This window comes from Aythya fuligula, chromosome 7 (genome assembly GCF_009819795.1).
Source record: "Aythya fuligula isolate bAytFul2 chromosome 7, bAytFul2.pri, whole genome shotgun sequence".
Classification (NCBI taxonomy): Eukaryota; Metazoa; Chordata; class Aves; order Anseriformes; family Anatidae; genus Aythya; species Aythya fuligula.
This window is the reverse complement of record NC_045565.1, coordinates 15420225-15443720: the sequence shown is the minus strand read 5'-3', so window position 1 is coordinate 15443720 and position 23496 is coordinate 15420225. Positions and strand designations below refer to the sequence as shown.

At 38.7% G+C, this 23496-nt stretch overlaps 1 protein-coding gene across 4 annotated transcripts in view; it reads left to right on the top strand.

Annotated features, from left to right (window-relative positions):
- Positions 1-23496, top strand: part of KAT6B (lysine acetyltransferase 6B) — a 111298-nt gene that overhangs the window by 51728 nt on the left and 36074 nt on the right. For 2 of the 4 annotated variants that reach the window (XM_032191318.1, XM_032191319.1), the window contains exons 3-10: positions 578-686; positions 10472-10587; positions 10740-10821; positions 11792-11924; positions 15460-16391; positions 17320-17441; positions 19424-19539; positions 21492-21633. In XM_032191318.1, the coding sequence (XP_032047209.1) occupies positions 578-686; positions 10472-10587; positions 10740-10821; positions 11792-11924; positions 15460-16391; positions 17320-17441; positions 19424-19539; positions 21492-21633 (1752 nt within the window). The remainder of the gene's footprint in view (positions 1-577; positions 687-10471; positions 10588-10739; positions 10822-11791; positions 11925-15459; positions 16392-17319; positions 17442-19423; positions 19540-21491; positions 21634-23496) is intronic. The other 2 variants (XM_032191322.1, XM_032191320.1) reach the window with 2 other exon arrangements.

Genomic DNA, 23496 nt, shown 5'->3' with positions numbered 1-23496 from the left:
ACTAACAGTTGATTTACTGAAACGAGTGTTTTTAACCTAAACTGGTAGCTTCAGAGAGAGGCACAGGGAAGCTATCCATTGGACAGAAGTGGATGAAGTATGTCTTAACATTGACACGCGTACACGTACTCCTTTGGAAAGGAACTATTCAGCTGTAATAAAAACTAGTTTGCGTCTTAATCTTTGAAGTACTATTACAGCTGAACCAATGATTTGTTTTGTGTTCTGGAGTTGAAACAGTATATTTAAGAACAATGTCCTAAAATTATTATTTTTCCTGGATTTTTTAAACACTAATATCACGTTAGAGATCTTTATATGGGTAAGTACAAAAAGTGGCTAATTACGGGTTAACTTCTGGTTTTGAAACATGTTAAGATAATAAATCTTACTCAAAAGCAAGTAAATTTGTAATTAATACATAATACAACAAAATGACAATTAAAACTGATTCTCTGAACTCAAGTATATGGGAGACAAAAGGCCCCTGAGAAGGGTTTGCCTCTGTTTGTAGTTTTTAGGTAACTTTTTTCTTGCTTAATAAAGCTAACAACGCCTGTTTGTTTTTTAAATCTAGCCACGAGCTGATCCCATCCCGATATGTAGCTTTTGTTTGGGAACGAAAGAATCAAATCGTGAAAAAAAACCTGAAGAGCTGTTGTCTTGTGCAGACTGTGGCAGCAGTGGTAAGTTGGACGAATTTACAAACATTATAAATATTAATCTATAAATCTGTTTTTAAGTTAGTAAAGTGTTTTCAATGTGAGAATGTCATTCTCTCTTTGGACATAAATTGAGAGTTAATTGAGTGGAAGAGGCAGGAAAAACACAATTCATTTGTAGGCCCAAAGTGTAGATGTGCTGAGGAAATATATAGGGGAATGGTACTTGCAGAATGCTGGAATGGTGTGATTTTTTTTTTTTTTTTTTGGGGGGGGGGAGGAGGGGGTCTATACTTTATTTGAAAACTCAGTTTTGCTCTGTGCCTGCAAATGATCATCAGGAATTCTGTACTGATTTGCAGCACTTAAGATGTTGGGGAAGAATGAAAAATAAAGACAACTGTGTAGCAGTCTTTGCTGTTACGTATCTTTGGTATCCAGTTAATTTTCTTGTAAAATTCTTTTGTTACACAAGTGGTAATTTGTATAGTGTTTAAAATAACCTACTCAAGCTGTTAGGAGAAACATCACATTTGTGTTTCACTCAACAGAAACTGTGTGTGGATTTGAGGGGAAAAAGGGAGTTGTAAGAAGAACAAGTCTTTTGGCTAGTAACAGGAAAATCACTGAATCTGGGAAATATTTTACAAGTACAAAGAAGTCTGGCAGTTAATGAGCTAGATGTTTGCTTCCCTGTGAAGTTACATAAATAAAGCAGAACTTTGCCATTTTCTTCAACTTTTTTTTTACACTCCTTTTTTCTTCATATTCTTCAGCTAATGTGAGAATCCAGCTTCCCCTTTGAATGGTTTCCATTACCTTGCAGAAAGTGTTTATAAAAATGGGATGAATTTTTATATCAATAACTTCTTTGTCAGAATGCATAGGATGGTTTTTGATATTGGATCCTTATTTTCCCCCTTCTAAGAAAGTGACCCTGTTTGATAAAACAGGGCTATACTTCACTGCCTGTTCCCTGAAAGGTGTTTGTATGGGTGGTGGTAGAGCTGATCCAGTAGCAGGTATGGGAACAGGTATGTAGGCAAACCAGAGGCCACCACTTGTCAGACACAATGAAGTGACCATCCACTTACACGTGCCTTGCTGCTGTGCGCTGGAGCTGCTCTTGCTGACCCTGTGCAGCTGATCTGAATGCAAGTGCTTCCAGCAAAGTGATTGTCTGGCTTAATTTTGAAACCATCTGGGTTAATTTTGGAAGCTGTAGCACGCTGGTGCTTTGAGCGCTGACAGCACGTGGGTGATACCAAGCATGTTCTTGGCTTAGGTTATTGCGGATTCACAGGGGGATTTGGCTATGAAACTCATGAAGACCTTGTTAGAAAAAGCTTTATGGCATATAGCTGGCCTAACTGTCGAGTTTGGGTTGTGAAAATCCTCTGATCAGTTCAGCTATTCTAAAAGAAAATCCCGTGTAAAAAGGGCTTTATATCGGAAGGGGAGTTACTTGACCAGTAGAGCTTGTCACTTGGGTGGACTGCTCTTGTTAGCTCTGTCTTTAAAAGAATTTTTGCCCACGTAAGCTACTGCTACTTAAGGAAGTACTTTCAGCAAAGACTTCTGCAGTGCAGATCATCCCATCCCAGCTCACAGACACACTAGCACTACTGCTTCTTAAAGGCACAACCTGCAATGTGCTACCCCTTCTTCTGCCCTGGTGCCCGTGGTGGCATGTGAGCTGGACTGAGGAACAAATGTAGTGGAAAGATGGCAAGTTGGATCGGTTCCCTGCTCTGCCATACAACCTTCTGCGTCAGAATGAAAATGAGGGAAGTGCTTTGGTAGTAAATGAGTAGGGTCTGAGTAGGCCATCGCTGCTCTTGAGAAGGATGTAAGTGAAAATATTGTTTCAGTGTCTTTAAATTCAGAGTATATATCTCTCACAATTTTGTAGGTGTGCTGCTGAAGATGGTTAATCTTTTGGTACTGTGATAGCTATATAAGTACTCAAGTAAAAGCAAACCAGTATGGAACAAAAACGTATTTTCAGTTAATCAGGGTATGTTTTTAATTGTGTGCTTCTGAATCCATCACCCTGGACAGATTATTTTTATTCTAACCAGTTTGTTTTCTAGTATATTTAAACGATTAAACAGTGAAATAAGGAAGTGGCTTTACACTGAACCCCTTAGACTTGTTAAATGGCTTTCCATATGGCTTACAGGATTCCTGCACTTTCCAATCTGTGTTCTAGTATTTGGAAGTTTAAATAGGATTTGTGCTTGGTTAGACTGTGGTACGCAAAGTTTACATTAATCAGGTGACCTCAGATAACAGCTCTTCTGTTATGGAGTAATCCCTGGTAAGTCTGAGGGCTCTGGAACTGCAGAAGCCTTGACTTTCATGGATCAGCTTCCCTTCGAATTAACACTGATACATTCTCTCTGCCTCATTAAGAGTGAATTATCTTTAATTAGTTCCTCAGATGTATTTTATATGAAGAATGAAGTGTTGAGACTGCCAATCAGATTGCTGCATGGTTAAACTTTAGCTACTGATGCCTAACTAAAAGAAAAACCAATTTCAGTGCAGTATATAAATAATAAAACTTCATTCGAGTAGAGGTTATTGTAATTGGATTTGTAATTTTGCACACTGCAGTATGTCTCAAAGCTGGTCTTACTGTATAAGAAACATAAAAGAAAATGCATATTGTGCACAGCAAGCAAATTGTTGTTCAGCTGATCAGAGATTAAATTGCAGTGCCCACTACTGGCACGTCTGCTTTGCCTTAGGTTTTTTGTTTCAGTTGCTTATGGTTCTTCAGGTAATGCTTCTGCATTCTGAAAGCAGAAACTATCTGGGTACTTGCACACCTCTCTAATATCACTCTGATTTTGTGATAAAATCTATTTGGGTAGTGAAAATGAAATGCATTGCTGTGTCCCCTTTCACGGGGTGTTTCCTAAGGGAGTAAGATGAGGGATGTCAGATAAGAGAAAACAAATCCTATTACAAAAGCAAACATTGTTCCTTCCTTTTTCCTGCCTTTTTTTCCTTGTTATCTTTTGATTTTGAAAAATCAATAGACTTGAGAACTGGAATCAAACTCTACCTCTGTTTGCACAATCAAGAGGTGCAGAAGCAACTGAAGAGCTGCTGCTGGCAGATTTTTGAAAGGGAGAATGAAGTTCGATAAAGAAAGGGGAAAAGTAGAGTTACTGGGAAACTAATAAATACTTAAGAGCAACTAAAAAGCACAAACCAAAACAACAACAACAACAAAATACAAGAACAATGGTTGGTTTTATTATTCCAAATAAGTATTATGGTAGGCTGAGAAGGCAGGAGGGTTAGTGAGCAAATGTGGGTAGGGGAAGCTGGAGAGCAAAACATCAAGGTTTTAGAGAGTTCAAGAGAAACAGGGACAGGAGGTGTTTGGAAAGCCACCTGTGGAGGCTGCTTTACTAAGGGAGATCAGGATGTGCCTGAAATGTAGGAGCTCACAATGGAGCAGGGGGATGTGGCCTGGAGGCATCTGCAGCCCATGGAGAGCAGGAACAGGCTGTGGTCCAGAGCTGCAGCCCATGGAGAGGAGCCTACACAAGAGCAGGTGATCTGGTGGCAGCCTGCGGGGGACCCACACTGAAGCATCTGTTCCTGCAGGATGGGCCCTGTGGTGTGGACCCCTATTGGAGCAGTTCTTAAGCTGCAGTCTGAGGGAAGCTTGTGCTGGATCAATTCAGGAGGGATTGCATCCTGTGAGATATGCCCTGTGCCAGAACAGGGGGAAGAGACCATCCCTGAGGAGGCAGAGAGGAGGTGTTACGGACTGACTGCAACCCCCATTCCCTTCAGCTGCATGGGGGAAGGATGTACAAGAGAGTAGATGTTGGGGAGGAGGTGTTTTCAGTTTCCTTATAGTTCTCATTGCTCTGGTCTGTGATAAATAGGCATATAATATATATTAATATATAGTGTAATGTTTGTTTTATTAATCTCCCTTATACAGAGTCTCTTTTGCTTGTGGCAGCAGTTGGTGTGTGATCTCCCTGTCCTTATCTGAACCCATAAGCTTTTTTCATTGTTCTGTCCTTCTGAGGATGGGGAATGAGAGAGCGGCATGGTGATGCTTGGCTGCCTATTGGTATTGAACTGGTACATAAGGGAATATAGAAGTTGTCTTTTACTCTTGATTACTACCATATGTGGGAGGAGGTTGGTTAGTTGGTAAAAATAACTGCTAAGAATCCCGTAGCTAGAAAACCATACTGGATGCCCAAGATAGATGCCTTTCTCCTTGTAAAGTTCACCCTAATTAATAATGCTTTCTACCTAACAAGTTATTGAACACATTTTTCTTTGCAAATTACTTAATAGATTTGTTTCCAACACTTGTATGTCAAAGTTAAAAATAACATGATATTAGCGGGTCTAATCCAGCACTGTAAGTAATTGTCAGTAGCGTAACACTCCTCACTTAAAAGACTGGTGTTTTGTCAGATCCTTTGAAGAACATACAAGACTCGAATTTGCAATGAGGAAACAGAAGTGGACTTCTTAAAGGAGTTCTCTTCACTCAGGAGTGAGACATTGTTTTAACTTCCCAATCTCACCTATTTTTACCACATGAACATATTGCAAGTCTTCACCTTTTCTAACTGGGGTGGGCAAAAAGATTTTAAAGCATTTGATTATTATTTTCTTAAGGTTGAACTAAACATATATATGTATTCCTGGTGGGAATTGGCAGCTTTTGAAGGTTGAAGTTACCTGTAATCTGTTAAGTTAGTACTATATTAATGTTGCTGAGGCTTAAAAGAAAGTCATAGAATCATTTAGGTAGGAAAAGACCTCTAGGATATCTAGTCCAGCCTTTAACCTAGCGCTGGCAGCTCCACCGTTAAACCATGTCACTAAGCACTACAGCTACATGTTTTTTGAAGACCTCCAGGGCTGGTGACTCAACTATTCTGCTGGGCAGCCTATTCCAATATTTGACAACTGTTTCAGTGAAGAAATGTTGTGGTGTGTTTATGTGGCAAGGTTTTGCTAGCAGGGGGCCATAGGGGTGGCTTCTGTGAGAACAATTCAGAAGCTGCTCCATGGTAGGTAAGGGCCCTGCTGCTGACCAGAGCTGAGCCGATACATGATGATGTTTGCGCCTCTGTGAGAGAAGACTTGAGAAAGGGGAAAAAAAACAAAAAAAACAACAAACTGCTGGGAACAGAAGCTGGGAGAGAGAGAGAAACAACAAACAGCCTTACAGATGCCAAGGTCAGTGAATATGGAGGGGGAAAGGTGCTCCAGGCACCAGAGCAGAAGTCCCCTGTGGCCTGTGGTGAGGACCATGGTGAAGCAGGATGTCCCCCTGCAGCCCCTGGAGTACCACGGTGGAGCAGGGTTCCACACTGCAGCCTGTGGAGGAGTCCCTGATGGAGCAGGTGGACCTGCACTGAAGAAGACTGTGGCCTGTGGAGGACCCCTGCCGGAGCAGGTTCTGGGCCAAGCTGCTACCCATGGAGAAGAGATGATGCAGGAGCAGGGGATCTGGGGGGAGCTGCTGCATGTGGGGAACCTGTGTTGGAGCAGGTAGCTGCTGGGGGATGGACCCCATGGTACGGAGCCATACCTGGAGCTGCGTGTGGGAAACCTACACCATATCAGCTCGGAAAGGACGACGGCATCCCCTGGGAGGGACCCCACAGGGAGCAGAAGCAGAGAGTGACCGGAGGAGCAGTGCAGACAAAGCGCTATGGACTGACTGCAGCCCCTGTTCCCTGTTACCCTGCACTGCTTGGAGCAAGGAGGTGGAAGAGGGTGGATGGGGGGAAGGTGTTTTTGGTTTCTTCCCTTTGTTTCACACTTGTCTAGCTTGTTAATAATAGGGAATAAATCTTACTGTTCCCTCTGCTCTGAGTCTGTTTTGCCTGTCACAAGGGTTGTTGAGCGATCTTCCTGCCCTTTGCCTTGTCCTCCTTCCCCTTTGAGGAGGGGGAGTGAGAGAGGGGCTGAGGTGGAGCTCATCTGTGCACCTGAGTAAAACCATCATAAATGTTTTCTAATATCCAGCTGAAGCCTTCTCTAGCACAACTTGCACCCATTTCCCCATCTTAGCACTTAGTCCTTGGGAGAAGAGACTTATCCCCACCTTGCTATAGTCTCCTTGAAAGCAATTGGAGAGGACACCTGTGATAAGGTCTCCACTGACTCCTTTTCTCCAGGTTAAGTAACTCCAGATCCCTCAGCTGCTCCTCGTAAGACTTGTTCTCTAGGCCCTCCACCAGCTTTGTTGTCCTTCTTTGGACATGCTCCAGCACCTCCATGTCCTTCTTGTAGTGGGGGGGGGTCCAAAACTGAACACAGTACTCGAGATGGGGCCGCAGCAAGACCAAGTACAAAGGGACAATCAATTTCTTAGTCCTGCTGGCCACACTGGTTCTGACACAAGCCAGGATGCTGTTGGCCTTCTTGGCCACCTGAGCACACTGCTGGCTTGTGTTCAGCCAGCTGTCAACCAACACCCCCGCTCCCTTTCTGCAGGGCTTTCCAGCTCCTCTTCCCTCAGTGTGTAGTGCTGCATGGGGTGGTTGTGCCCCAAGTGCAGGACCCTTTGGCCTTGTAGAACTTCATACACTTGGCCTTGGTCCAGCATGTCCAGATCCATCTGCAGAGCTCTTCTACTCTTGAACAGATTTACCCTTGAGCAGATAAACACTCACAGCCAACTTGTTTTTTTTCTGTGAACTTAACAAAGTCAAGTGACTGAACCAGAAGAAATGACCATATCAATCTGGAGAGTGATAGAATGTTACTGGAGTACTATGTCCAGTTCTGGGTTCCCAGTACAAAAGGGACTTGGACATACTGGAAATAGTCCCGTGGAGGGCCATCAAGATGATGGAGGGACTGGAGCACTTCTATGAGGAAAGACTGAGAGAGCTGGGGCTGTTCAACCAGCAGAAGAGAAGGCTCCAGGGGTTCTTCTCTGTGCCTTTAAATACTTGAACGGAGGATGTGGCCAGGACTGGGCCAGGCTCTTTTCAGTGTTGCCCATCGCTGGGACAAGAGGCAGTGTGTACAAACTGGAGCACAGGAGGTTCCCTCTGAACATCAGGCAACAATTCTGTGCTACATGTATGTGGGTGTGACTGAGCGCTGGTACAGGTTGTGCAGAGAGGTTGTGAAGTTTCCTTCTTGGAGGTTTTCAGAAACTGCTTGGATGTGGTTCTGGTTACCCATGTCTAGGTATCCCCCTGCTTGGGCAGGGTGTTGGACCAGACAACCGACCTCCAGAGGTCCCTCACAACCTCATCCTTCTGTGATTCTGTGGTGAAGACCTCTTGGCAGATACATCTGCTTCTGAATATACAGGAGATTGTATGTTCTCTCTCTTCAGATCAGTCAGTGCTGAGATTATAGGGATTTTAGAGCCAAAACCATGCTTTCCCTCTTGAGCAATTTTACAGGTATTTTCTTTACATTTGAGGGTCACAGGGACTCAGTTTAATGGACTACAGAAATTGGTTTAACTATAGAAGTAGTTTAAAATATAAGTCATGTATAGAAGCAAAGCCTGCGTTGACTGCTACTTCATGTCTGTTAGGCATAACCCACTTTTTGTTAATGTTGTGTTTTTCCTATACAATCTTGTGTCCAAAATGAAGAATATAACTATTACCAGCTAGTAAAGAAAAATACCATACTGTATTTGGAAATTTAAAAATCTGTGCTGTTTCCAGTAGCGCGTACCTAGGGAAGACAGTAAAAGAACATAGCAAACAAATAGTGATATTTCCCTTTGCACAGTCCCAGCCTACAGTTACTTGAGTAACTGTAAGTAAGTCTGAAGGACTTTGAGTTGCAGGCAGTCTTCATGTTTAATCCCAGTAGATGTTTTTCATGATTTTTTTTTTGATAATAAAACCTTTAAGGATAGAAACAAATGTGTCTTAAGCTGTGTAATTTCTTGAATGAAAACTTTTACATTGGTAGGTAACAGAAATTAAGTAACCCTGTTATACTTAGTCTGTGTAGTTACCAAGTAGTGAGAATGAGCCTTTCTTAAGTTAATAACTGAGAAGGATAAACATACTGCAAAGTTAAAATCAATGAGTTAACTTATTTATGCCTTGAAGTAAATTACTTCTGTGCAGGGTAGATGTATGTAATTCTAGTTATGAATAAGGATATAATTGGTTTATGATAACACTTTAATGTGTTAATGTGCATGTTAAGTCATGGTTGATGAAATAAGTCTGTGATATTGATTATTAATATTATTGACTTTAGGGAGCTTTTTTCTTTCTTAGCAGGCATTTTTTTGAATCAAGCACTCATTAAGCTTTATTGAAAGGGACAGAGTGACACTGAACTGCACTATGCAGTTCCATGGTGCATTTGTAACTTCCAAGAGAAATAGTTACTTTAGATGTGCAATCAGTCATAAACACAGATTGTTAATTTCTGTTAAACTGTATGGTAAGTGTCAAACGGCAACATTTTCTGATATTTCTGTTTTTAAAAGGATTTGTGGAATTTATTCCTGAATGTTTTTCACTTACAGATTATATTTCTCATTTTATAAAATGGTATTTTTACCCAGTTTAAATTGCTTTTTTAACAAGAAGTGTATTGATTAAATCTTGGGTATGTGCTGTAAGAGGAAACAATCAGTACAGATTTCAGATTTTGGAGTGGTTTTTGCATTTCTTCATTCATCTTTGTCATTCTTGCCTCAGTCTATTAGAAGATTAAAATAGCAAATGCTTAGGGATTAGCCGATATCCTTGTTTGTGGTGATTTAGCTGTGGTGGTTTAGACTGAGAGAGAAACAACAGATGGACAAAATCTGAATCACCATTACCTGGAAGACTGTACTTACCAGCCTCTGGCAATGAGAAGAAAGCATCATGCATTCTCATGACATCGGTACAGCATGGCATCAGGGATTCTTACCTCCCTTACAACTTGATGTCCTTTATGATCTCTAAATTTAAGTGCTTCCTTGGGAAGGTTTGTTCCTTCCTATTTAACAGTGCTTTTATCTTCTATGGATTAAGGGTTTACACTCCTTTGAGATTGTTGAAGACGAGAGAAGTCACTGCCAGTATTGCCTAAGGTGTTATATGTGTTCAGTTGTCTGATACCTTGTATTAATTGGAAGAGCTTCCAGGCTGCCATGGAAAAGATGATGATCCCACTAGGGAATAAGATGCAATTTCATGGGAAAGTGAAGTTCAGCTGCTCTTTTCTCACTACTTCATCTTGTCCCTTACTTTAAACCTTCCACAGTAGTAAACTTTTTGTGTGTCAGTTGTCCACTCCATTTTTTTCTTCTAACTGCTCTGAAATTGTTCTTTGTATATAACTTAGTAATAAGTTGGAATGAAAAATGCATATAGCTCAACTATTAAGTTTCTCTGGTAGGTAGTTAGAACATTTTGAAAAAGATACTAATTCAGTCTTGTTTAAGGATTTAATCTGTTTGTTGCACTGCTATAAAAGGAGTGGGTTCCAGTATGTAGAAATGCTTTTTTCAGGACCAATGGCAGTTGGTTATTTCCATTGCATGTATAACTAGTGAAAGAAAAGATTATATTTCAGATATTTGTGAAGACTTTTCACAGGTGTCAGGTGTCAGCTTTCTATTTCTCTTTATAAATGAGTATTATGGCAGTTTTGCCATACCTTCTTTGTAAGAAGTGTGTTAAATGATGTATTGCAAAGTTCTAAAAACTGCTGGTGCTTACAAGGCTCTGGTGGTGCTGGCTACATTTTGTTGAACATAAGCATCAGTATTTCTTAAAACTCAAGCTTTAAATATGTTGTGGTTTATTTTATTTTTTTAGGACATCCATCATGTTTGAAATTCTGTCCTGAGTTAACAACAAATGTGAAGGCCTTAAGATGGCAGTGTATTGAATGCAAGACATGCAGTGCATGTAGGATCCAAGGCAAAAATGCAGTAAGTTAGACTGTTCAGTGTTACCTGACTTTTGTTTATCATAGCCCTATACTTAGCACATATGCAAATACAAATCACTGTTGTGCAACCTCTAGCAATGCTGTATTAAGTCTTTTTTTCCTCTTCCTCTTCCTTCCCCCACTCCCCTTCAGGATAACATGCTTTTTTGCGACTCCTGTGATAGAGGGTTCCACATGGAGTGCTGTGACCCACCACTTTCCCGAATGCCAAAAGGTGATAATGAAAATACTTTCATTCACAGTCTTTTCTCATATTAAGTGACCAAAAGCTCTTAATGATGCTAATTACTTTCACATTGGTGAACAATATAGTTTCAATCATGTCAAAGCCAGAATTTTATTTTTTGAGTTTTTTTTTTTTTTCCTCTCTGAAACTGTAAAGGTCAGTTGATCAGGTGAATTCACCATGAATTGAGGTCTTGGCCTATTATTGAGAGTGAAGTTTTGCAAAGGCTGTTTAAAATGTTTGGAGTGTATATATTGATGTAGAAATCCTTAAAGCAGGTGAAAAAGACAGCTGCCTCATGTAAGGGTAACTTAAAACACCTGTGTCCTTCAGATTCTCTAGATCTCTGATATATAGCACCTCTCATTTCTAGTCTCACATCTTTATGGCGTTCATTATTTAATCTTAAAATTACACTGCAGATTTTCCAGCTTTTTTTCTTTAAATCTTCTAGTGTTATTTATAAAAGCAAAAACAAACAAACAAAAAACGCAAACACACAAAAAGTGTTCAGGTTATCTACTGTTAAAAGGATAACAAATTCAATTTGTATGTTAAACCAAACATACTTCGTTGTGATCTGATGTTTTCTTCAGCACACTCTAGACTAGTTAGCTGTGTAATTCACATGTAATTTTTTCCCATCTTAATTTTTTCAAAAAAAATATGTATCTGTAGTGTAAGGAAGAGCAAGTTATAACAGACTTTCTTTTAAGAACCCATTTGCTTACAATCTTTTGTGATCTCTTTTGCAACTTCTTTTTCCCCCTTTCCTTGAGCAATTTGTTGTCAAAAATTTTAAGGTATAGGTAGAAGGGGATCACTTTTCTTTGTCTACTTCCCCTTCCACCTGTCTTGTTTATGAGAAAACTTTACATACATGGCATATATCTTGGTAGGCACCTGCAAGACAGATTAAATATGTTGTGTACAATTAAACTTTTTTTCCTTTATGTAGGGATGTGGATTTGCCAGGTCTGTAGACCAAAGAAGAAAGGGAGAAAGCTACTTCATGAGAAAGCTGCCCAAATAAGGCGACGATATGCAAAACCTATCGGACGACCGAAAAATAAACTAAAGCAACGAATGTTGTAGGTTTCTCTTTTTTTTTTTTTTTAATTTTAATTTTTATTTTTTTTTTACTGTACTAGAGTAATAAGTTTCAACCAGTTTTTAACTGTTTCAAATTGGGGAAAGTAAGTTATGAATATTCTAGTACAGACCTTCTAGTCCAATGGATAATGACTTTTTATTCATAATGGTTAATTTTCACATCTTGTCAGAACCTGGTGGAAAAAACTTCCTGTAAGTTACTTTTCTAGGTCCCAAATTTTTTTTAATACAAATTGCACCTATACCAAATAGAAATAAAAGTCTGTACAGTAATACATGACACATCTATCTTTATATGTAACTTAAAATAATTGATACACATGCAGAGACCATAATAAATCAATAATAAATAATGAATTTAGTTATAAATAATTTCAGGCAACTGTTCTGTTCAAAGGCCTCTTCAAATGTAGTATAAAAATTACTTTATTTGTATCAGTTCATAAAACCCATTCCAAAGAGCACAACATGTAAATACTATAGAAGTTCTGTTTTCAGTGGTACTCTAGAAACAAACAAACAAAAAAAAGTGTTTGAATTATGTTGTTAAGCTGCCACTGGTTACTTGGCAAAGAGGCTGCAATTTGTTTTACTTATTAGGAATGTGTTCATCTAATACAAGAGAATGCTGTAATTCTTTTGGCATCTGTCCTTCCAGGGAACACTGTAATTGGACATCTTAAGGCTTGGTTGGAGGACTTTTTTAAAAAAAAGTATTTTAAAATGCTGAGTTGTCTTTACACTCAGTCTTAAACAAGAACAGATTCTGTGTTAACTTCAGTAGCATGTTGCCCTCCATTTCATGTTTCTGTCCATATGTGCCTTCCTTCTCTTCCTATTTAAGTTTGTTTGGCTGTGTCAACTCAGCAGCTGAAAGGTTTTCTGCCTCTGTCTACTACTCGTTTTGTCATGTGGCTGTTACCCAACCATTTTTCTCTACAGTCTAAACCTGTCTGGTATACTTCGGAGTTGTGTGTTAGCTGCTGTAAAACCTTGCATTTTGCAAAATAAGAACTTGTGGAGTCAACGTGTAGAAGGGGAAACACATACATATATTAAAAGAAAAAAAAAAAAGTAAATACTGGCAGTACTCAAGTACAGCATAATAGTCATGTTGATGTACTTGGTAGTGCAGCTTGCTATCTATATATTTATTCTCTTTATGTCAGGATCTCATCTTTCCTTTAGGTCCATGTTCAAAAGTTCTGGGTAGGAACCCTAGAAGGAAGCATGGCACTATATCAAAGTCAAAAATGTAGTTGTAATGGATCATAAGAACATGCTCATAAAGGAAGAATGCATCAAAAACTTTTATTTCTCCTTTCTCTCAATTAAATAAGTATTTAAAAGTCATTGAAATAGCCATACACCTTTCATTGTTTTTACATGGTGAAATGGTTGTGTTTCCTTGTGTGTGCATCTCCCTCTGTTTATCGCTACACCTTTGTGTTTATCCCTTTGAGAATTCTAAAAACTTGTCCTTGATTTATGCATTCCACAGTGGGTTTAGCAGGAATGTTTGTCTGATACAGTATTTCTGCTTCCCCTCATTCCACATACATGTAAAGGAAAAGTTGGAAAGCTTGTGGGGGTTTTACTGTTAGCTTTTGATGATGAAATTCTGAGCTATGGCTTTTAATGTGAATGCTGTGTTAAAGGATGTTAAAGTCCCTGTAATGTTGGATTATGATTATGAATATACAGATTTTCTTTTCTTTGTAGCAAATGAACCACATGAGCATGTTAGTTTAGTACTTAGGGAAGTTTTTTTCTTTGTAAAAATACTTGCATTACTATGGGCACGCTTCTACTACTGCAATGTCTAATCTACATGAAGTAATTTTGTTTTGGAAAAACAATAGTTAGGAGATGGGGTAAGAGCAGAGATGTGTCCTCATAGAATCCTACTTAAGTGATAGTAATGTACAGAAGACAGCAGTGTCGTACATAAATGTGAGCGGTCACATGAAATAAAGCAAGATTAGCTAATGCCACTTGATTCTTTTTGTGTAGCACAAAGAATCTGTCAGGTTATCCTAGAATAACCATCTGCCTATTGATTGTCTGTAGGAAATCCTTCACAATCATACTATACAGGCAAATTACGATGTAGGATTAACTAAAAACACGTGCGTTAGTCACCACTAGTGCCAAAGGCCAGTACATGTGGTAGTGAGAGTAGGTCTTGTTATGGACACAAGCTTATGGCAGCAGCAAAGGATTTGAAAGACTTAAGTTTTTGGTTTTGTAGCCTCCTAAGAGCTACCCAAATGTAAGGATGTGTGAGTAGAAAAGGGCCAGCTCTTAAACTGGTGGGCCCTTGGAGTTCAGCATACCAGATGGTAGCCCCAGGCTCTTTGATCTCTAATTAGAAGTAACCTGTTGGAATTAATTATTTCGGCATCTCAATTAAGAAGGCAAAATCTGTGAAAGAGAACTTTTCACTGCAAAATAAATGAGCTAACTTCAAAGAGCAGGATGGAAAGGGGGAATGGAAGCATTTGATGCAACTATATAGCTCTGTTTGGATTTTTCATTTGATCATGCCTCCTGATATTTATTTCTCTTACTCCAAATAATTTTAAACATTCAGTTTCTATATACTTACTTATTCTCCAGCTCGCCCTTCAGTGTTGCACATCTCTTTAGTCATTAGCAACCAGCTGAACCTGTACTTCTGCTGTCACAAGTGTTGGCCTTTCACCATGCCCTTTTTCTTCCTGGCATTCAAGTAGCAGTCACCACTCTTCTTTCTTAACATCTTCCATGTTAGGCTTGACTGGTTTGTGGTTTTTCTATAAACACTGCTTGTTCTTATGGTTTTGATCTTTCTTCTTTATGGTGATTTCTTTTCCCCTGTTGTTCAAATTTCTAGAAAAAAAAAGAAAAAAGGCCATTTGTTTGGGTTTGTTGTAATGCTCTCCATAAATGACCTCAATTTTCTTTTATGTCTTAGGTGGTAATTTTTATTGCTAGCGTTGACATATGTTATCAAATGAGTGTGGACAAAAACAGCAGTTTGTTGAAAATTGACTGTATTGCTAACTAATAGACTTTCTCTACAGTTTAAGTAAATGTTTTGGTATGCATTAACTTATTTACATTGCATATGAGCATCTTCTTTGTTTATATAATAAATTCTATTGTGATGAAGCCATTACTGTGCTCAAGCACAGTGCATTAATATTTTTCTCCAAAGATGCACTTTTCTAACATGCCTGAAAGTAGATGGAGAGGTTGTATACTAGGAAGATCTTGCTATCTGAGCAGCATCTGTTCATATGTACAGTGGACTACCTTATTTAAACAGAGAAAAAAAGAAACGTGGTGGGGAGGGGAGAGAAAAAGTTGGGTGTTGCATCATAGCGTGAATTACTTTAAAAATGCATATGTCCTTAATTTTTTTTTTAAGATTAAGTATAGTGGCATAAGTAATTTGTATAAAGTATAGTGCTATTTGGCAGTAGCTGTGTCTTTTTAACACTGATTTTTGTTTTCCAAATTTTTGCATAGGTCTGTAACCAGTGATGAAGGATCCGTGAATGCATTCACAGGAAGGGGGTCACCTGGTAGGGGTCAAAAGACTAAAGTCTGTACCACACCTTCATCTGGTCATGCTGCATCTGTGAAGGATTCAAGCAGCAGATTGCCTGTTACAGACCCCACTCGGCCTGGTGCCACCACCAAAATCACCACCACCTCCACCTACATATCTGCCTCTACACTTAAAGTTAACAAGAAAACCAAAGGGCTTATTGATGGCCTTACTAAGTTTTTTACACCATCACCTGATGGTCGCAGATCACGAGGTGAAATAATAGACTTTTCAAAGCACTATCGTCCAAGGAAAAAGGTCTCTCAGAAACAGTCATGCACTTCTCTTGTGTTGGCTACAGGTACCACACAAAAGCTAAAACCTCCACCTTCTTCACTTCTACCCCCAACCCCCATCTCTGGTCAGAGCCCCAGTTCACAAAAATCCAGCACTTCTACTTCTTCTAACTCTCCCCAGAGTTCTTCCAGTCAGTCAAGCGCACCCTCCTTTAGTAGTCTTCCTAGTAATAGTCAGCTAAAGGGACTCTTTGATGGACTCTCTCATATCTATACTGCTCAGGGACAGTCTCGAAAAAAGGGACACCCAAGCTATGCACCGCCCAAGCGTATGCGTCGTAAACCAGAATTATCTTCTACTTCAAAATCTAATAACCATTTCTATGGAAAGAAAGAGGTTAGGAGTAGGTTTATTTCTCGTGCCTGTACTTCTGGATGGGGTGTGTCTAGAGGACATGCTTTTAAAGCAATTGCTCACCTCAAGAGAACAACTTTCCTTAAAAAGCACAGGATTCTAGGCAGATTAAAGTATAAAGTGACCCCTCAGATGGGGACCCCCTCACCAGGGAAGGGGAGCTTGGCAGACGGAAGAATTAAACCTGATCAGGATGATGGTAAGCAAAGGTCAAAGCGCCAACCAAACCTGCGTCCCGTCCAAAACCAAAATTCTTATTTTGTCACATAGGTCTTAGCTATTTCTCTTATTCTTACTTCACTTTCATACAAAAGCGACAAAGCTGACCTTTTATCTAATGCTGACTAAACCTCCAAAATGTTATTTCTGACTAATACCACACCACCTTTTTATTATTTTTTTGCATCTGTAGTGACATTAGGAGCCCCAAATGCCTTCATGATGTTGCTTATGGCTGTTTAGTACCGCATGAATAGCCACTTCATGCTACTTCCTTGTTCTTCCCCTGCCCTTTCTCTGGCAGTAGTGCTGTCATTATGATTGTGTGCTGTCAGTGCTTATAATGGTGGGCATTTCAATTCATTTCCCTCTGCTCCATTGCTTTTTCATGAACAATTCCATCCTGCTACAGTCTCCACAACACTTGATCTGTACTGCTGTAAACCACCTTTTTAATAATTACTTTTATTTAAGAAAAAAATATACTGGTGACGTTTGAATGTACACTTAGCTTAGCATTGGTCTCCAACTTTTAAGGGAAAGTTTTTCTCTAATTTTTATTATTCGAATAGAATATCCTTGTAGAATATCCCGAAATTTATCAAGTGGCATAGTTTTAATGAGAGAATATATTCCCTTTTATGAGGTTCAAAACTAATTTAGTAGAACTAGACTGTAAAGCCTTAGACAGAAAGACAAGCAAATAGCAAAAATTGCTTACGCAACTGCATACTACAGAACCAGAAGAGAGGAAAGATTGATTTCTGTTATTTATAATCCCAAATTTAGTCAACATGGGAAATCATAACAGCTATAACTGCTACAATCCTATTTAGGAGCAACACTTTGGTAAGGCATGTGTAATCTTCATGTCTGTGAATAAACTTTTTGCTGGTTTTAAATAACAGATACTGAAATCAAACTAAGCATCAAACAAGAAAATACAGATGTATTTCTGGTGGGAAGCAAGGACACAGTTACGCAGGAGGATTTGGAAGTATTTAAACAGGCTCGGGAGCTTTCCCTGGAGGTAAGACTATGTTGAATGAAATTACAGAATCAGAATGGTTTGGGTTGGAAGGGACCCTAAAGATATCTAGTTTCAACCCCCTGCCAAGGGCAGGGATACCTTCCAGCAGACCAGGTTGCTCAAAGCCCCATCCAGCCTGGTGTTGAACACTTCCAGGGATGGGACATCCTCAGCTGCTCTAGGCAACATGTTCCAGTACCTCACCACCCTCATAGTAAAGAATTTGTTCCTTATATCTAGCCTAAACCTACAATTTTTTAGCTTAAAGTCATTACCCCTTGTCATATCACTGTACTCCCTCATAAAATGCAGTTACATACGTAAATTAAAACTACTTTCATTCTCATATTCTCTCATTTTTAATAAAATCCTTTTGACCTACTGCGTCATGCTTATTGTAAATATAATTTGGGAGGTAGTGTATATGCAGCTTAAGTCTCCTAGATTAGAGACAAGGGCATGGAATGGGTCAGGTAAGTGAGACTTCAAATAGATTTTGAAAGACATCCTTGAGCATTTTGGACACAAGACTACCATTGATTAAACATAGAGATTAAGCACAGCTGAAATAATGGTCGTGACTGAGAGGATGATGGTCTGTGAGAATGTGCTTTGATGTCCTGTGCAGAGAAAGCAGCCACTATGAAAACTTAAGCCCCTCCCAACAAATACTGCTTGGTAGAAGGCAAGGCGATTTAGTGAGCTCATGACTTTATTTTGCCCCACTATTTAACACACTTTGAGTTTGAATATAGATGACTTCTAGTAGTAAAAATGCTTGAGTTAAATCTGACTAAAACTGTTTATACCAGCTAGTGTTAATGCTCTTCTTTAAGGTACGTACTGGTAATCTAAAGCTTGCTGAGACTGAGCTGGTTTTCTTTACCAAGGAAGTTGGATATGGCAGCTGAATCTTCCTTTTGCAAAAGAGGCTTTTAAATTTCTTTGTCAATGAAATGAGCAAGCCTAGTAGGCTTCTAAGTTGCAAGAAGCTCTTCACAAGTCAATCATGAGGAGATTTTGCCCTTCAAGCAACCAGTGTCTTTGAGAACCTGGGTCAGAAGGGAGGTGCGTGTAATGCTTCAACTGCTGCTTTTTATAAAATTGCATAGTAAACCATTATGTCTAGTGCTTTTTCTAGCAATGCAAGTCACTTAATTTGTTTTTCATGTTAAGAGTAAGAGAACCGATGTTACTTGCCATAGGTCAATGTGACATCCTTATCACAGTCTGAATTCAGAGTGTGTTAACCAACAAATTCAAATGAAGTTTAAAGAATCAACTTCATGATTAGTTTGTGTTTCCATTTGCTCATGGAAACGGTTTCCATCTCCTCCTCATTTATTTCTTTCACATGCAGTCCAAAAATGTTATGAGACAAGATTGCTGAAATTGGGGGCAATTAAATTACTTATTTTTCCATTTTTATTTTATTTTTGTATTTAGTCTAGCAGTCATTTTCTGATCAGTTCAATCTCAGTATGTTAGCTGAGAACAGCATATGTTAGTATACTGGGGACAGTTATGAGGTCAAATCCTATGGACCTCCAGAAAGGTTCTGCTGATCCCTCCTCTTTCCTTGTTTTGACAAGATAATGGCTTAGGGGTTGAACCAGGACTGCAGAAAAGTCCTTCCACTAGATCCTGCAGAAAAGGATTCAGGCAGTTGTGCCTCTTCTTTGGCTGGGCCATTCATCATCTATTTCTATGTGCTTATTTGTAAGCACTACTGACCTCACTTCATGATTGTGGGTTTGTTTGGCACCTTGAAAGGAATGTTCCCTTTTTATATCTAGCTTTTTGCAAACTCTGTTCTCTGCCTGGGCTGGAAGAATTTAAGCGACATTTGAATACTTTAGGTTTGTCACACTGGGTGAAATTGATACAAATATAAGTTTTTGTTGTTGTTGTTGTTTGTTTGTTTGTTTGTTTGTTTTTAACTTTTTTTATAACTAGTATTTTGCATTTATTGTACCTGACAGAAAATTGGGTGTAAAAACACTGGTGAAACAAGTGGGCGATACCCCTCAGTGATTGAGTTTGGAAAATATGAGATACAGACCTGGTACTCTTCACCTTACCCACAGGAATATGCAAGGTAACAAGTCATCAAAATCAACATATATTGTTTTGATTTTTTTCTAATGTGATAATTGTGATTTACTTTCTTACTTTTCTGAATTGTTTGTAACTTACTCATGTAACTTGAAGAGCAGATATGCTTTTGTAATTATAAGGGAGATCAAGGAGTTGTCTTTCTTTTTCTACTAGTTCTAATCAAAGATGCATTAAAAATGCCATTTTTTCCAGTTCTGCAAAAACATTAACTTTGTAGCATGTATTAGTATTTTCTTTTTAACAACTTCAAACCAGGAATGCCTAACTTGTGGCCATTTAGAGCAGTTAATCTTGTTTGTCATCCAGAAGTTAACTTCCTTCTTTTTTAAGGACCAAGAAATCTGCATATATTAGATAAATAAAGTCAAAGTGAGGCAAGTGTGGCAACAGTGTCCCATTTCTGGCTGCCTGTGCTAGGACACCTCAGTCAGGCAGAGAGCATGAACTAGTATGTGTGCTCAGTAGATTCCTGCTGATTTTGTCATGTACTGAAAAAGCATATTTCATGAATCTGTTGGATATGTGGTACACATGGAAATTTGCAGAACTATATGTTCTTCAAGACATCTACTCCAGCAGGCAACCAAGTTAAATGGTCTGTTTCAAAAAGCCTTTGCATGGCATTAATGTAAGCTTCCTTTTCTCTCCTTCCCTCTCGTTCCTAGGTGTTAGCATTGTGGCATAGTGGGAATAAGGGACGTGTTATCAGTTGATAATACAAATAACAAGGGCTAAAAAAAAAAGTGTAAACAGCATGTTTCCTGTTATTACCAATGCCTTTATAGTGTTAATCTTTATCAGTTACTCTTTTAATCCCTCAATTTATATCATATTATGAGAGAGAGATGTGTTACATCAAGCAAATTAATTCCACATACAGGCATGATAATGAATAATTGTTAGTACAAGACAAAAATGAGATATCATTTGTAGGAGGCAGTTCTTGGCCCTAACTGCAGTGGGATTACGTCATGGAATGAACACTTCAAACTATTTTTATGTTGTTGATAAACTTTTTTAGAATCCTGTAATCATGCAAACCATGATTATGATCCCAGGATATGCCAGTATCTTCACAGCAGATTGTTTTTCCTCTGCTCTAAAACATTGTGATATAATCCACTGCTCCAATAATTTTAAAATTGAGGTTAATAGCCACAAAACTCATTGGAAAGGAGCAGTTTGTGGTATGTAGAACGCTTGTCAGCATTGTCTGATGTGAGGCATATGTGTTACTTGTATCTTGTCTGAACTGAATCCTCCTTGGAAGAATAGTCATCATCTAGGATGCGTTGTTTCATGGACATAGGTGGAAGGGAGACTTTTCACACATATGGTCTCTTTAGACAGGCTTCTCTGGTTAAGAAATAACGTAGGCAAGGGTGGGGGATTATAATCCTACCACAATTGCTTTCCCATTGAAGTATTAGGAAGATAATTGTTTCCTATATATCTTCCCCGTATCCAAAGTAAAGAAAATTAAAAGGAAGGAAATTCTTTGTATTCTGCTGTGTGTCCTCTTTGTCTTTATTGGAAGAAAAAAGATGAAATTTGAGGTATGACTCCAGTGTGCTTGCTTTGATGGAGACCACAGCGAAAACTTTGGAATGTGGGAAGGGGCAAATCACAGGGATTTACCTAAAGTTGTACCACAAAATAGCTGACCACAGTCACACTCTGTTGAATCAGATTCACTGTGATTGAGCTCCTATCTTTTTTTCTAATAGCTAATGTATATGCTTAATAATTCCCTGTAATGTAGTGATACTTTTAATTAATATTATTAAATCTGTTTTTTAAACTTAAGCAGCATTTACTCAGGGTACCTTATAATAAACTGGGCAAAGAGGAGCATGTCACTTTGTGATAACTTTTCTTTTTACGGAACTTAATATTTTTAAAAAATGAAATATTTTTCTAATTTTTCTGCAGACTACCAAAGCTTTACCTGTGTGAATTCTGTCTTAAATACATGAAAAGTAAAAACATTTTGTTAAGGCACTCAAAGAAGTGTGGCTGGTTTCATCCTCCAGCCAATGAAATCTACAGAAGAAATGACCTGTCAGTATTTGAGGTAGGTGTATCCAAGTCTAGATTTCTGAAAGTAATTGTTTGGTAGACATTACAGACCAGTTGTAGAACAATAGCATGGAGACTTTAACATACTTAAGCACTTCCTCAGAGATTCTTATTGCATTGCAAAAACAAGCCCATCTTCCCCGTCCCGTTCCACCATGTCAAATTCTGTCATGACTCTTACTTTGTTTATCTGTAATTCATGAATTACTCAGCCTTTTGAAATGCTTTTATAGCATACATCTTAGAATGGACTGCAATGGATGCTCTTTGACTGGATTGCCTTTTCCTTGTCAGCAGAAGTGCCTTCCATCCTTTCATTTCTAGCAATTTATACATTTTAGGTGTAGAGACACTGTGAAGCATCAAGTAGGTTCTTCCAAGGTATAAAAGCAAGCAATGCAGCCTATTACCCACTGTTCTAGAAATACAAATGATAATTAAGTGCTTTTGCCTCCTTCTGGATGTTTGAACATGAAATGTCCTGGTTGGATGATGGAAGTTCAGTCCAACTTTGGCCACAACAAATTGCCTTCAGTTTTGAAAGTCCAGAGTTGGGCTTGTGGGCACACAGCCCTTTATAAACTAACCTATTTTCATGGGGGACTACTTCCTTAAAAGTATTGGAAAGTTTAAGGATATCTTGAACAGCAGAAATCTTGTATGTCACATACGTTTAATAACTGCAGGCATGCTACACATTAACCTGCATGTGGCTGTTTCTCAAGAGTTGTTACCAGTCACATTAAGAGAACAGACTGTCAGGGTTACTAGGACTTGTTTTTCAACAGCAAAACAGCTTCAATATTTAGATGGGTATGTTGCCAACTTCTTTTTAATTGTAGGTATTACAGGTTCTACTTGAAACTTGTGTTTACATATTGTACAAATGTCTATTGTGCCTGATAATTGCCATTGTCTGATCAAACAATCGTAGATGCAGTTTTGGAGTCCTTAAATGAAAATCTTGAAGTTTGGTTCATTAACCTATTTGTTTTTATGCTATTAAAGAAAATTAGCTATCTGCATCAAGATTGTTTCCTTCCTGTCTTGAGCAATTTTTCTAAAGACTGTAGATTTTCTGGCAAAAGACTTAAGATGTAAACAGGCTTAATTCTTTTTCTATTAAAAACAGAAATTGTCCTGTCAGTCTAGAATAATTAACCTTTTCTCTGTTTAGCAGGTGTTAAGACTTGTGCAGCATACAGCAATAGGCAAATTCTGCTTTCCAGTTTGTTTTGTTTTTGTTAGCTACTGCCAACACATGAATAAAAAATTCTTAAAAAAATAAAGTAAAATACAGCTCTGGGTGGGGAGGAAACCACACACACACACAAAACACATGGAAAACAAGATGCATGTGAAAGGAATGTCCGGACTCTTTCTCCACTGCTCTTACCCCTTTCTCTGAGGTACTTCAATAAGCACCTACATTAAGACTTCTGAAATAGCTGTTCTTATTTCAAAGGTTAGCTTCTATTATTATTCTGATAACTGTAGAAACTTACTCATCGGATCATGTCTTTCCTCATAGGTACTTTAATGAACTTTGTGCATCCATTTTCTGTTTGGCAGGATAAAGGGTTTGTGGTTTCCTTTGTGTTCTCTGTTTTCTAGAGAAATATAAATGACTTTGGCATTTAAGATTTATGTACCCCTGCTCAGAGCATGACTTTGACAGATTTGAGAGAAGGCTTTGACACAGTTTACTACTACATTGTAGCCAAGGAAGTTTGACAGATGCTTCCTTTTGGAGTTTTAGTCTTTTTTTTTTTCCTTCTTTTTCTTTCTACTTCTATTTGAAGCTGATGAACAAGCTGTGTTTGCCTGCCATTTAAGGAGTCTTTTTGCATTTCTCTAC